The sequence below is a fragment of the Galleria mellonella genome, unplaced genomic scaffold (genome assembly GCF_026898425.1).
Source record: "Galleria mellonella isolate WM207_F2 unplaced genomic scaffold, CSIRO_AGI_GalMel_v1 utg4799, whole genome shotgun sequence".
Classification (NCBI taxonomy): Eukaryota; Metazoa; Arthropoda; class Insecta; order Lepidoptera; family Pyralidae; genus Galleria; species Galleria mellonella.
In genome coordinates, this window is record NW_026442105.1 from 1 (window position 1) to 15,528 (window position 15,528).

The window sequence follows — 15,528 nt, forward strand, 5'->3', positions numbered from 1 at the left end:
TTTATACTAAGGTATTATACATATTGGGCATACACTAAACAATGCTCGTAGAAATTTTAGGAAATTCCTTTTAGTGCTATAACAAAACTTCTGTTTAAATATTTCATGAATCTAGAATTTAGGTTTCGGCTGTGTGTTATACAAGACATGAATCGATCAATTGAAGTTTTATTACTAGATATCAACATAATTAAATGCTTACCACCAACACTGACTATGAGGACCCTTCTTCCTTTGTGGTCACGACCCTTCATAACATTGGCCATTTTATGCCGCAGGAAGGCCTCCTCCTCATGTTCAGGCACTAGATCGTCAGTAAAAGCTGCATTGTCACGTCTGAATTCTGCTAAGCGTCGCATCTGTAAAAGATAAATGCTATTTGTCTAATTTCAATTCAGCGGTCACTTAATTATCATGACGATATAGTTCCTGAGCGGAAGTCTATAATTATTTTTATGACTTCGTTTGTTACGTTTTTTCCAATGTAACTTTGGGAATCACCCTATTCAAAGATATACTTGTAATTTGGAAATTACCTATTCATAGATAACTATGAAACTATTCAGATTTTCAAAAAATATTTTGCTGCTATTCAAATTGAAGTGTGGGACTGAAATTAAAGGATATATAAAATTATAGGATAAGTATGAAGGAGGTGAAGGTACCGCTTCCTTCATATTTCATATGTATGCCTCCATCTAGGATTTTAGTTCTCAGGAACTGCAGTTGAATTATATAGTAATACTATTCTCATAGTATGGGTTGGGATTCATATAAACTTAGGCATCCCTTAGGCATCATTGGACTTAACAGTAGGTATATCACAAATCAAATCCATGAAATTTGTCAGGCAATAAAGTAATTTGTTAATTAGTTTAACATTCAAAACTGCATAAAACACTGTGTAGATAGTCCGATAATAAAAAATATATTAAAAGTATATTTACTACATTTAGAGACTACGAAAGTCTCTGATAACAATGTTTCCTCACATTTTCGGATCTTCTAAGAATATTTGAGAGATAAATAATAAAGATTAGACGTTAGAACGTCAAATATCAGAATATTATTTATGGAATTTATTTACACGTATATTTCTAGTCTTTAATATATCTACATGAGTAAGTTTTCCCTTGAAAGTAGTCTGGCTTCATACGAAAAATGAACATAATTACATAGCTAGATGATTAGCGAGACGCGATGCACATTAAATTAAATTAATATATATATATTTTAAATTTCCTGAATATAGTCCCACTTATTACACAACTATTTAGCCCTTAAAGCAACAAAATAAAATATACAGAACGATTTATAGTTTATATTTAGGTATAAAAAATAGTAATTTGAAATACAGTTCAGTAACATTTATTGTTATTAATTATAGTAGTGATACTAGTACATATAATAAGGGCTTATATTAATTTACCTTACTTACTATTAACTATTTACTATTACTATTTACTATTTTGTTTTCAAGAAAATGGTCATATATACTCTAAATCAGAATTTAAAAAGTTGTCAGAAATTATAACCTCGAATATTTAAATACAATATTATCTGTGATATAACCAATAATCGAGCCTATCTAATTAGTAGCCCAAATATCTAATTTACCATATGATCCATCTAAAATTTGACCAATTTGAATTCATCAACTTTTAAATTTTTACTCACATCCCAATTCCCAACGTTCATTATTGCCGCTATTACATAATTATGACTGGTGGTATACTTTCATTGTTGTGCAGCAATAGTGCAAGTCACACAAAACATTTTTGTGTTAGGTCACACGAGGTTTGTTGTATTATAGCGTTTCAATTTGATGTTTGTTACAAAAGTCAACTATCTATTCATAATACTTCTACCAAGTACCGATTTGTACTTCGTGAATTCTCTATTTAAACAAAGTGCATAGTTTTTTGCTTATAAAATACAAGTAACATGTGATTTGGTTCAACTGAGATCATAAACACAAAAATATTGACAGTTTCACGTTAGCCACTGCAATCGCTTGTTATCATAACGACCGTATAACAGTTTATAATATTATCTTACAAACAATGGATCCATTTCCTCTTTGTTTCCGATAATATGGTAGGAAAAGTATTTACTACTAACTTACGAACAGATATTAGAAACGAAGTCGAATTTCGTTTACATAGTTAAATTATTTACTTAATCGATAAGAATGAAAGCAAGATATCCTGAACCACAAGAATGACATAATATCGTTAAAAATTTATTACATTATATTATATCATACATACTATTTACATACAACATAAGATTTTTATATTTGATTGATAGATACGTTTTTCCTTTAACATACAAAGATATATTTGTCGTCAAGGTTTTTGCTATTTCTAAGCAATTTTGATATTTTCCAGTTGTCTTAAAAGCACCCATACGTGCGTTTAAACAGTATAAATCCAATTTTATTGTATTTTTTTAAAATGAGATAATTTGTGAAACGCAAATAACTGCTCGTGTGTAATTTGTCTAGACTTCATGTTATTCAAGTCATTGTCTACAACAATTTTCTTCACAAATTATCTCTGTATCTCATTTTTGTAGTAAGTATTATCTAGTTTTTTTATAGTAAGGCTGATCTAACAGGTGATGGTAAAGACTATGCTTGGAATGTCTTTAAAATGTAATTCAGAGTAAGAAGATCTGACAAAGAACTAAAGTGGTTAACATAATATAACTAAGTCTAGAAATTAATCAACTGAAGTGGCAATAAGCACTGAGATTACTACCGTGAAGATATACTGTACTGGGATAGACTTTTTTTAAGTAACGCTTTCCATTCGATCTTTTATAAAAAAAAAACTAACTACAAAAAAATATTGTGAATTCATATTATGTTCGGTAATTCCGGTTAGACGATGAACCATTGCAGTCAAACAATCCGAACATGTTACGTACACATGTAGATACAGACAAACCATGTAAGCTATTTTTGACAACCAAAAGGGTCAAAGATATGTATGATGATGTATTACGAAGTTTAACAATGACGTTGATTTTTTTGTTGTTTGTAACATGTTTGTAAATCTGACAATGACGTCAAGTGACGACCTTAAAAAATTAAATAATAGCAATCTCTTACAATATATACCCTTAGATAGATAATATTAGGTGCTTTTTCTATAATATATAGGACGTGGCGAAAGAGGTATAACAAAACAGAATCCAACCAACCATCCAACTTTCCAAGAAAGATATCTGTACCAATAATGTACTCCAGTTGGCGGCAACTTGAAGAATTTAGTATCTAAAGTTTAAAAATTTGCTTCGTATTTAGATTAGATATATTTTGTAAATGTTATACTAATGGACTTCGATGTAGATAAAATTCCATTTCTGTGATTTCAGTTTCTTACAATACACATCACGTTGTATACTTATTGCAAATAGTAATTTTATTTTAACTAACCTAAAGGGAAAACAGTTTAAACTTAAATAATAAATTACTTAACTTTTTAAATACATATGTATGTACCTTTTTATATACATATATACTTACTGCAATATACATATATAGTTATATCAAATTGCTGCATTGGGTTAGATAGAAAGGTCGGTAAGCGGTCAGTAGACATTCATGCAATTGCGATTGCAGCCAATTGCATCATTGTTCCTTAGTCAAAATATTAGTATCTAGTTAATATGAGCTGCAGTGAAACGTTATAGCCTTAAAATATCTGTGCATTACTGTGGATAACATACATTTAAAAAACCAAAATAAGACAAGATCGTTTATTGTATATACAAGAAACGGATCTGTCTGTCAATTCCAATTAACTTCATTTTGATTTATTAACTTTCTGTATTGTATTATACGAGTAAGTCACTGATTTTTATTTAGCAGGGAGTTTCTTAACTCATCTGTCTTAGTACTTTTTCCACTTATTTAGACGTGGACTATACTCAGCATGGAAGACTCAAATATTGTTGTACTTTTAAAATTATTGATTTACGAAATTTCTGTCCTAATATGTTAGATAGTATGAGTAGATTCTTAGTTTTACATACCGCTAAGGGTTTTGACTTCACCCTGTAAATATATACCAAATATCCCATTTTGGGGGAAAGGGATTGTTAGTAATGGAGACTAAGAATCCCATTGCTAGCAATATACCCAACCAGCGGTTCCCCTGGAAACTATCATGGTTAATTCCTGATGAATTCATCATGATGGGCTAACTGGCCTGTATTCATTCTCATCAATCACCCTTCACTGGTGCTCCGCTAGCGTATCTCATTAGCGCAGGCGGAGTTACCATTCCATTTTCACCCATAAAAAAAAATATCCCATTTTAACAATAAATGATGGTACGATCCATAGACATGTTTTGCTGATAAAATATACCTATCGGTCATGTAGCGGTCAATAATATGATTAACAAACAAATATATAATTTTGTTATTGGAATAAATATCTTCATTAACTTAATTGCTAAGACACATCGGTTAATTATTATCTAGACACTTAATTGTTTTCAAAAGTGACAGATAATCATGTTACATATCTGGTCTTTAACTAGAACATCCGGTTAGTACACAAATAGATAAAGAGGTCACTGAGGCCAAATTTATTATTCAAATTTGAACCATTTTTTTAATAAAATTGGATAATAGGTTAGTGCACCCTGCTCGACTGATGATTGCGGATTCAATCCCCGCAAATAAAATAAGATAATAAGTATCATATAAGCCTTTAACTGTCCACTGCTGAACATAAGTCTCCCCCTTGGGAGGTTTTGCCAGTAGTTGCCACGCTTGTCAGGCGGATTGGCAATCGCAGTTAGGCTTTAGAGATGTTTTAAGACGCTGCCACGCTGACCATCCCTATGTATACATTTCTTCACTTCATGCAGACCCATAACATTTAATGTTTATTAAATTAATTTAATGTATAAATTACCGCCCATATGCAATAATCTGTTATCATAATCTAGCTTAGTAGGTACCGGAATAAGAGCTATCATAATCGGCGCCTATAGATATAGGTACTTTAGATATATATTAATTTATAATTAGCGATGAAGCTGACTATAAATTAATATATATTACTCAACATGATCATGCTAGTTAGCAACAATATTGTTGAATTATTTCTTATCATCAATCGTCAATTTATAATCATTACGAGACTGTCCTCTTAGTCTCATATATTCCTATATAGTCCTATAAGTAATATATATATATATATATATATATATATATATATATATATATATATATATATATATATATATATATATATATATATATATATAATCATAGATTAGGAATAGTATTTTCTTTTTACTTTCTACTACTGTGTGTAATACTTGTGGGTCTTATTTATTTATTTAAACCTTAATAATTAATAAAAATGAATACAAAAAAATAGAAGACTTATTGCTAGTTAGATATTCATCATTACTTTTGTTAGGGACCGCAAACACCTACTGTACTTAATAAATATTACCTTGTGTATGCACACGTTAATAAAATTTTAATCTTGTGGCTATAAAAAAAACAAACAAAAACCGTTTCGCAAATTTCGCAAGGTTTGATAACCAAATGATGACCTTGTGATTTGGAATCCGTACCTGTGGTTAATAAACTCTGCAACCATAAATAAATAAATAAAAAACATCAACTATTCTGAGCGATTGATAAGGTAAATAAAAAAAAGTTATAAAGATTCATATCAAAACCCTTACGCCACGCCTGTTCTTTTTTACCCTACGCAATACTAGTACGCTAATCTCCTTCCTTTATGAGGATCCGTGTCCAACAGTGGACAGTTTATGAATTGTTATGGACATTACAATTATGTAGAATAAAATGATGCTGCCAATGCCACAAGGCCTACAGTGCACGTCTATACGCAACTGATAAGCGTTATCTGTGTATTTCACGATAAAATATGAACTTTGACATTGATTACATATTATGAATAGGTATAAGCAGTTCTTTAACATTTTAAACTGTAAAAATTAATGTTTTATAAAAGACTAGCTATATCCCGCAGCTTTCCCTGCGTGAATCAGTACATAAAGTATCCTGTGTGCTAAGTTAGAATATAACTACCCGTGTAGTGTACAAAATTTAGAGTATATCAAAATCTTTTTTAGTATACTTTAAATTAATAATAAGCATCCATCCATACATCCATACAAATATTAATATTTATAAATTAATAGGATAGTTATGAACTACTGGTATACCTACACAATCCCAACTTATAGAAGTCAAATGTAGTGAGTTTGGATTTGACGAGACACTAAAAACTTTAAGAGTCCATTAATAATCTATCTAACTCCCCGGTGACGATTTGGGGGGAAAGGGATTGTTAGTAACGGAGACTGAGAATCCCAATGCTAGCAATATACCCAACCAGGTCGACCTCCTCGCGGTTCCCCCTGGAAACTATCATGGTTAATTCCTGATGAATTCATCATGATGTAGCCCATCATGATGAATTCATCAGGAATTAACTGGCCTGTTTTCATTCTCATCTATCACCCCTCACTGGTGCTCCGCCAGCGTATCCCGTTAGCGCAGGAGGGGTTACCATACCATTTTCACCTATAAAAAAAAAACTCCCCGGTGACGATAAACACCGTTAAGAAACCAAATTAGTCGCCCTTTGCTTCGCTGGACTGTAATATACTCAGCTACTATTATGTATAGTATTATTACATTATCTGTGACTCAGCGAAATGTGGACAAATGAATATTATATTGTCCACAACGGTATTAGTCGATAAATGTTTCTGACTACCCTATTGCATAATTACAGGCGCAAGCATGTTTATTTATTTTTATTACATATTTCTATCAATCATTCTTCGTCAAATTATTTCCACTATAATTTGACAAACAATGATTCCACTCGCCGATAAAGAAGAAGAATTAATTTTAACTGAACTTGAAATAAATAAACAAATTAATTTAAGATACCGCCGTAAGGTCGGCGCTTGTCTTGTGGATTCTAAAATTTATTATTATTGTTTGTAACTATATTAAAATAATAACAGCAGCCTCTATCTATTCCAGTTGAGATTACACTCGTAAATATATATTTATTTTTATGTTAACAAAAAAATTACTAAAAACTCTAGCTTTAAATAATTACGGTTTATATAGATAATGAGATACAGCATGACCCATCGATTGTATAAAGTCACGTATAACATAGAACTATATTCTGTTTTTCTATATACTCGGCTGGCATAATTAGTAAACAAACTTGGCATGTCTTTTTATCGCAATGACAGTGGATAAAATAAACAAAGCTGAAATAAAAGGCCTTTGGTATTACGAGTACTTCATTATAATATGTAAATTATTATTTCAGTTTCGGTTTTATTTTAACAAAATTAACGTGATTTTTTCTATGTTAATATTAAATAAACTCGCGGGCTTATGCCCGCTAAAATAAGGAAACAAAACAGAATATCTAGTAAAAATGGAATAGAAAAAAAAACACGGATATGTCAATATTCTGCGAATGAATGATTCCCAGGACATTAAATACTTCTTTAAAAACTACCCTAACAAAGATAAGTGATTGCTTCTCATATAAATTTAAATAATATTTAATTACACTGGCAGGTAATATTAACAAATAGTCGCAATATTACGGAGATATGCTTAACCAACAAATATTTTTTTTATACTGAACAGAATGGCAAACAAGCTGACGGCCCACCTGATGGAAAGTGGTAACCGTCGCCTATAGACATGAGCAGAATCATGGACATAACAGAGTATACTGTTTCGCCCATGATACCCCCCCATGCGTTGCCATTCTTGAGGACTCAGGTGTTATTCCTCTGTACCCTTAATGGGTAACACGCCATATCCCACTCTTCAAACCGAAACACAGCCATGCAAACACAACTGCTTCACGGTTGAAACACGAATGGGATATATCTTTTATTTAATAAGTTACAACAACCCAATCATTGTTAAGTCATCTTTGTATATTCAACACGAATAATGAAGGCAAATATTAACGCATAAAATATGATGCAAGGACTGACCTATTCTTATCTAATTAGATATATCATTAATTAAGTGTACTGAACAACATTGTGGTAGGTAGGTACATTCTGTTTTATCTATTAGTCCTATAGTTTCTAGACTAAGGGCAAAAACAACGGGACAAAGTGTAGGATGCGTGTTAAGCATCATTTTATTATTTATATAATTTTACTGTTTATATGTATAATTATCGTCGTGTCCATCTCAGAATTGTCTGGTGCCCATCCCAGAGTTCGAGTTTTAACTATGCCTAAAGGCATGTCTAAGAGTACACAATGTGCCTTTTATAAGGGGCAGATCACCCTGAAAAACAATCTTAAACACGCCAATGATTAACATATCGCGTTATTAAGTTTATCAATTAAAAAAAACATAATGACATAAAAATCATTTACTGTAAAGGTTTTTTATTCTGAAGATTTATTTTATACGCTGTCATTCTAAATAAAACCCACGCCAAGATTTTGTACTACTTGTACCAAATATAGAAAGACAGATTATAGGTAGAAAACTTGATCTTAATAAAATATCCAATCGACTCAGTAAAAAACAATATATAATATGAATTAACGATCATCAAAATTTCAGTATTACTAAAACATAGCCACTCCCTTTTAAGATAGTATGCATGGAATTGATGAGTCCATGGAAAGTATCCAGCTGAAGAATGCATTTTTTTTTCTTTAAGAATAAAAAAAATTTTAAAGGTCTTTAAGGACTGAATTTTCTTACAATTTCATATTTTAATTCTTAACTGTTGAGCTTTACAATGATGAGTCAATGAATGAGTCTGCACCTTGCCTTTTTATTTAGGTATGATTAACAAATACTATATTTAACTGTAGAGTGTAAAAGTACTGATAAACTAAGTATCCATACCGCAACGAAATAGTAGTTGTACCTACTTACAAAATAAAGTCTATCATCATAACATCGACATATTACACTTTATCTGTAAAAATGTTACAAGAAACCATTTACGACATCATTTTGAATATCATGACAATGCTAGTTATGTCATTGTTCTATGACTTCACATAACTATCTATGCGCACGCTGTAACTCCATGTATCCTAATTATGACACGATTTCCAAACAAAACATCAAGCAATAGTTCAACAAATACTGTAATTCTATTCTAGATTATTTAGTAACGTAACGCTACCATAATATAGGTCTGTGCAGTGATATCTAGGTATACTCGAATAACGATCAGCGTGGTATAGGTATTGTTTATTGTTAAGATAATTAAGATCATCTATTGATTACCTACAAAGACAAAGATTGGTAAATAGGACAATTTTTATGTAATAAATTGCTAAGGTTAATTATCTTTACATAAATAAACTCCATCTTTTTATATATCATATACGGCATTGAAATACGCGACTGTCCTACGTAGAATTCGGATTTCCCGCGTTAAAAAGAAAATTTCAAAAAGAAATTATAGCAAATGATTAGGAATGTATGTAAGTTTCGGTAGAAACTAGTATACTAAGAGTACAGCTGATATTAAATAAACAACCGAAATAATAAGACCGAAATCATTTTAGTTTCTAAACTGACTTACTGAGAACCAATTAAAAATTTAAAATATTTTCGGTCAGAATTCAAATCCACAATTTTATTTATGCGAAGCATCATATTAAATCACAGAAGTTGTCTATTAGGTATACAAAATGCATACTACAATAATTATATTTTAATAATATATTTATTTAAAAGTTACTCACCAAAGCTAATGCACTTTCCGGATACCATTTGCATGGGCGAAGAAAAATAGTTAGGATCTCGTCATCATCACTGAAGTACAAGTCGTCATTCTCCTTGAGGAGTTCGCGGAGACGCTCGATAGCTTCCCTCATTCGCTCTGGTGTCTCCCTCAACTCCCGTTCCGCAATCTCCTTAGTTTCAGGTGACAACTCGACGTTGCGTTCTATCCTAAAATCGCTTGAACTCATCTTTGACGGTGTATTCTGTAAATAATTAAACAGTTTAGAATATAAAACTTATTGAAGGTTTCAAGTTATTTAATTAACAACGAAAATAAACAGTGTCTTATCACATATTAAGACAATGTTTACATGGACCAAATATGATTCCGTTAGTAGCAAAACATAAGCAAAGAAATTAGTAGAGAATATTACTATAGTACATGACTTTTTTATACAACTATGGTGGCAAACAAGCATACGGCCTGTCTAATAGTAAACGAGGTTACTGTAGCTTATCAACACCTGTAACACCAAGGATGTCACTTTGTCAACCCTAATACTCAAATAATAATGCCGTACTCGTAATAGAAAATGTAGGCATGATTATCTAATGGTTGTAATTTATTATTATCATCGTCATATCAGCCGTGAACTATCCACTGTTGAACATAGGGCTCGCCTTGAGATGTTTATTATGTTCATGACTTAATTTAAAACTAACTTTAACACTGATAGCTGTCGCAGTAGGTATCATGTACCTATGATTCAACAACTGAAAACCAAGTGTCACGATATTCGTTCACACTAATCTCCTAAACCCCCTTAATATATTTTAATTAAATTTTATAATATTGTATTTGTCATCTTGAGGTGACCTGGTAGATTACGATAGAAGGCAAAACGACGTTTGCCGAATTAGCTATAATTATATTTTTTATATGACTCATTAAAACTTTAGTATTATCAGCAATGTGACTATGTTTGCATGTAGTAACATTTTTTTTTTCATTATAGTACGACATCTGACCACACTATTAATGAATACGATCAACCGAAAAAAAAAATATTTACTCTCAACCGTTAACAGCATTATGCCGGTTCACTAAACACTTTTTGACGCTATCTTTTAAGGATCCGAGATTACAGGATGAAGGAAACATGTCTAAGGAAAGGCTATTCCACATTGTTACGGTACGGTTTACGTAAGAGCTGGCAAACTTATTTGTAAGCGAACGCAGGCGGTCAACCGTGTGGATGTAGTCGCGGGCCCAACTTCAATGGTGGGATATCGGAAAGAGGAAGTAGGAATGAAATTCATTTGAGCACTCCCCATAAATAGGCGGCAGAAAACAGTGAAGGAGACTACATCTCTACGTAACTGTAGAAGTTCTAGAGTTTTTCTCACTTCAGCATCTCCCACAATACGGACTGCTCGTCATTGCATTATTAATTTAATTATTAATTTATTTATTAATTTTATTATTAATTTTTTTTATGTAATCTATTGATTTTTATTTAAACCTATGGTATTACCTTTGCCACTACATTTTATTTCCCAGGCTGATCTATATTTATATTTGCAACGGAAACACTGCAAATTTGAAATAAATTCTCATACTTACATCTACATATAATATTCGTGAAAAAAGCTACTAATAATAAACTAAAACTCTTTAAAGAAATATCTACCAAAATCTTAATAAAATGATATGAATCCTAGGGTCTACATCAATATGAATGACTCGTTATCTTATCTGTTTTAATGAGATGTTAAATGGTTGACACGAAATGCCACAATCATAAAAAACATACGTATGTTAACGAAAAATTCGAAAGTACGTTCGTTACGTATCGTACGTTCTTCCTTATCGAGAAATGTAGGTACAATTTAGATATAGGATATACCTACCGGTATTTTAAGAGAACCTGCATTTACTTCATTGGTTGCGTAAATTAAAGAATAAAATTGAACAAGTATCTAGATATAATTATATAAAAAAAAGATTTTATTTATACAATAAAATCTTAAGAACTTAGTAGAAACAAAGAATTATATTTCTTTTATTGAGATTTGAACCCGCACCTTTCACTTCATGTCAGAGCCAGTGTTCTTACCAATTTAGGTATCGCGTTGCTGGATGCCCCTTTCGAAATTAATAATAACTACACATGATTTTAATATAGTGTGATTATAATTATAATTATACGAATCTTTTTATGTCAAACCATATTTTGTTAAATTATTAAATAATCTAAAATTAAAGCAAAATTTTCACTCATTGTCATTTGTGGCTATTAGAGATAAATTCTCATGACACTGGCCACAAGGCAAGAACTTATTATATATTCTTCGCACATCATAGCACGTGCCTTTGACTTGATTGTTTAAAAACACATATTTCTCGCTTGTAAATTAACACCAGCCCTAGAATATGAATTATCAAGAAACCAGTCAGAAATTGAATAACTAATTACGTCTACTCAATTATCAGGTAAGAAATTGAGTTTACAGAAATTAATATTTTACAAACAACTAGATTTTACAGAAAAAAAATACCACTACTTCGATTGTAACAATTCTAATATAACTAATTCAATTGTAATGAATTAAATCCCATCAACTCCAAAAAGTATCATTAAAATTGGTATCAATTTGGCGAAACATCACGTAATATTTTAAACATAAATATATAAATTTTCCTTTTATCATAATCGTTACTAAACAACTACATATAAAAGTATAAATAATATATAAACCGTAAGAATTTAAAAAAGAATTGTCAATATTATATTATAGATTTAACGAGTATATAAAATATAAAGTTAATAAAAATACAGTCGAACCTCGTTTGTTTTAGAATTGCTTAAAAAATGGGCGAGAGAAAACGTGTCTATTCAAAAGATAAAAGAAAGAATAAGTTTTTTCTTTTAAATAAAATATTCAAGTTATTACAAATTAAACATAAATGCACCACCTATTTTATCGTTATCCTTAAAAGTTAAAGTCAAGTCCACATTGACTAAACCATTGAATTTATAATTAATTTAAATATTTTATGAAAGACAGTTATATATTTATAAACAAGTAGTAAGTATGTACCTTAAATTATATACAAACGCTTTACAAAATACATATCAACTTTTTATCCATATGTATGTGTGTGTAAATACGTAATAATATGGATACTATAATATATTTATACAATTTTGAATTATTATTTTCTACAAAAAGAAAAAAACGATTTCGGTTGCGGCAAAACTTGATTTTGATAATTTTTATGGCACCAGTCTGAAAGTATTTTCCTTTCAGATAAAAAAATTCACCTCATTTCGAGAATTTTTATCAATTGTGAGGATTTTTTCTGAATACTTGCAACACTAAAAATAGAGCGATTTCTTTAAAAGAAATGTTCTTAAAATTTAAGGTACTTAGCGGTTATAAGTGATTCCTTTATTAGTTCTATTTTTTTGTTTTATAATTTTTGCACCTTTTTAAAGCGCAAAAATTAATTTTATTTATTAAATAATTAAATATAGATAAGTCAAGATACATTGTGTGCGTAAAAATATAGAACACTTAATAGAACACTAATAAAAAAAAGGATGACCCATATTTAAGACTCGATGTTCTTCCTATATAATTTAAGATCTACCTATGTCTGGGTGGTCTTCTTCTACTGTAGGTAATTAGCTATTTGTAATTTATTCAATCCTACACAAGCCGATGTAATCATATTGTATTTGTTCCAATTAAAATGCTAACTTGTAAGTAATAAATATTTAGCTAAATAACAAAAAAAAAGCGTGTTTATGTCCACAAGAGAAAATATATAATTTTATATACATATATTTTTTTGTACATTAATTAAATTAAAAAATAATCATTTACAAGAATGAATTAGTTTCCCTTCTTATAGTTTATATTATTGTATTATTAATAATATTTCTTACCAGCCTTGAGTCTTTTTAATTTAATAAAAATAACCACTATATATTTTGTTTATATTTCGTTTTACGTACACATGCACTAAACAAAAATCTTCAAGGCACGTTCACGGCACAAAGTGTATCACCGAACTGATATGAATTGGTTGCTTTATCATATAAGTACTTAATAAAAAATGTTATAAATGTAAATACACACTAACCTCACACGCGTTGTGGAAACTCACGCGCCGGCGAAAATTTTAAATGGCGGGAAATCGGACGTGCGTCGTGTAAGAAGTGCAGGCGAGTGTGCGCGTGCGCGTCATCGCTGCTATTTTATACTCGTAGATATGATAAGGTGCAGCCGCTTTGTTCTCCCGAGTTCATAATCAACGGAGGGTTGAAAACTAAGATAACGCAAAGGACTATGTCGCAACGGACGGAAGATAAATAAGTACAAAAATAATATATATTATAATAATTAGAGACTACATCAGACACATTGATGGTTCATCGCTATTGGTTGCATTTTCATACACGATCTAATGTACGAGTATTAAGACGAACCCACAAGTCTGGAAGGACATGTAATAAATTTTACTTGCGCTCGCCCGTTCTAGTATGGCTATTCCTTAACAACACAATAAATTGACGCATTAAAGTATTTACATATACCTACTACGTGTATACCAAATTTCAAGAGAATTAATTAAACTGTTAAAGCGCCAAGACATAACAAACAAACTTTCACGTTTCTGATAAGTATTAGTAAAGATAGTTTACAATACTTGTAGAGTAAGTATGTATGTATTGTATGCTTATACAATTTTTTGATTTGATATTAATAATTTTAAGGTTAAACCATAATCCTTAATTTATTTAAATATTTATATTATTATATTACTTAAATATTAATAAAAAAGAAACTTCCATATTCTTCTCTGCCAATGCGGCATCGGGGAAATAAAATAGGTCGTCAATCATAACTATTTACACGTAGACAACTTTGTTGCAGAGACCATGAATCGAGCTAACAACCAATTAGCTATCAATTTAATTGTTATTTAAACTAATTAGTTTTTTATTAATTAGTACTTAGTATTATATTTTATTTTGTCTTGGACAAGACATTACCAATGTAGGTAAATAATAAATAAATAAATGCCTCTCTCTCGCAAAAATCATGTAGATGTAGGAAAGTTTGTTTGAAAAATAAATAGGTTAGATATCTATGTCGATTACACTGTTACTATTTTTAAGACTAAAAAATATAGATGATCTCAATTCGCCCTTATTTTTTGTATGTTACGCGTTATTCAATAATTATGTTCCATTTTTGATAATTTTTTAACAAGCGATAGGGTAATGAAGGAAATTTTAGATATCGTTATTTTTTGATTTTTTTTTTATGCAATTTAGAATGGTAAACAAGCTGACGGCCCACCTGATGGAAAGTGGTAACCGTCGCCTATAGACATGAGCAGTACCATGGACATAACAGAGTATACTGTTTCGCCTATAATACCCCCCATGCATTGCCATTCCTGAAGACTCAGGTGTTATTCCTCTGTACCCTGTAAATTCATTGCCATATCCCACCGTTCAAACTAAAACACAGCCATGCAAACACGACTGCTTCACGGTAGAAACGTAAATGGGACAGAGGCGCCAAGCAAACGACTTTTGTACAAAGTCTCCCTCTGGTAAAAGCAGAAGAGTTTGATTGTCCGTTTAATGTGCTAATATCTGGAGTTACCAGTCTGATATCTTTTTTTTTATTTGATAGCTTATTTCTTAAAGAAGATTACTGGCTACTCAACATTACGATATGACCACG

General features: G+C 30.7%; 1 protein-coding gene across 2 annotated transcripts; it reads right to left on the reverse strand.

Annotated features, from left to right (window-relative positions):
* Nucleotides 1–30: 30 nt before the first annotated feature.
* On the reverse strand, nt 31–14,069 carry LOC128201489 (clavesin-1-like). Of its 2 annotated transcripts, none has more exons than XM_052898636.1 (3): nt 13,913–14,069; nt 9,783–10,025; nt 31–359 (listed from the first exon to the last, which is right to left on the reverse strand). In XM_052898636.1, the coding sequence occupies exons 2-3, from the start codon at nt 10,008–10,010 to the stop codon at nt 57–59; spliced, it is 531 nt and encodes a 176-aa protein (XP_052754596.1). In that variant the 5' UTR covers nt 10,011–10,025; nt 13,913–14,069; the 3' UTR covers nt 31–56. The 2 variants fall into 2 exon arrangements, with proteins under 2 accessions (XP_052754596.1, XP_052754597.1); XM_052898637.1 differs by lacking the exon at nt 13,913–14,069 and adding an exon at nt 13,716–13,889.
* Between the last annotated feature and the right edge of the window lie 1,459 nt (nt 14,070–15,528).

What these genes read in the sequence shown, in the direction of transcription:
- LOC128201489 (XM_052898636.1), bottom strand. Translation starts at nt 10,010, where the DNA reads ATGAGTTCAAGCGATTTTAGGATAGAACGCAACGTCGAGTTGTCACCT. An exon ending in CGGAAAGTGCATTAGCTTTG is followed by an intron (nt 360 to 9,782) that starts GTGAGTAACTTT and finishes TATCTTTTACAG; the next exon opens with ATGCGACGCTTAGCAGAATT.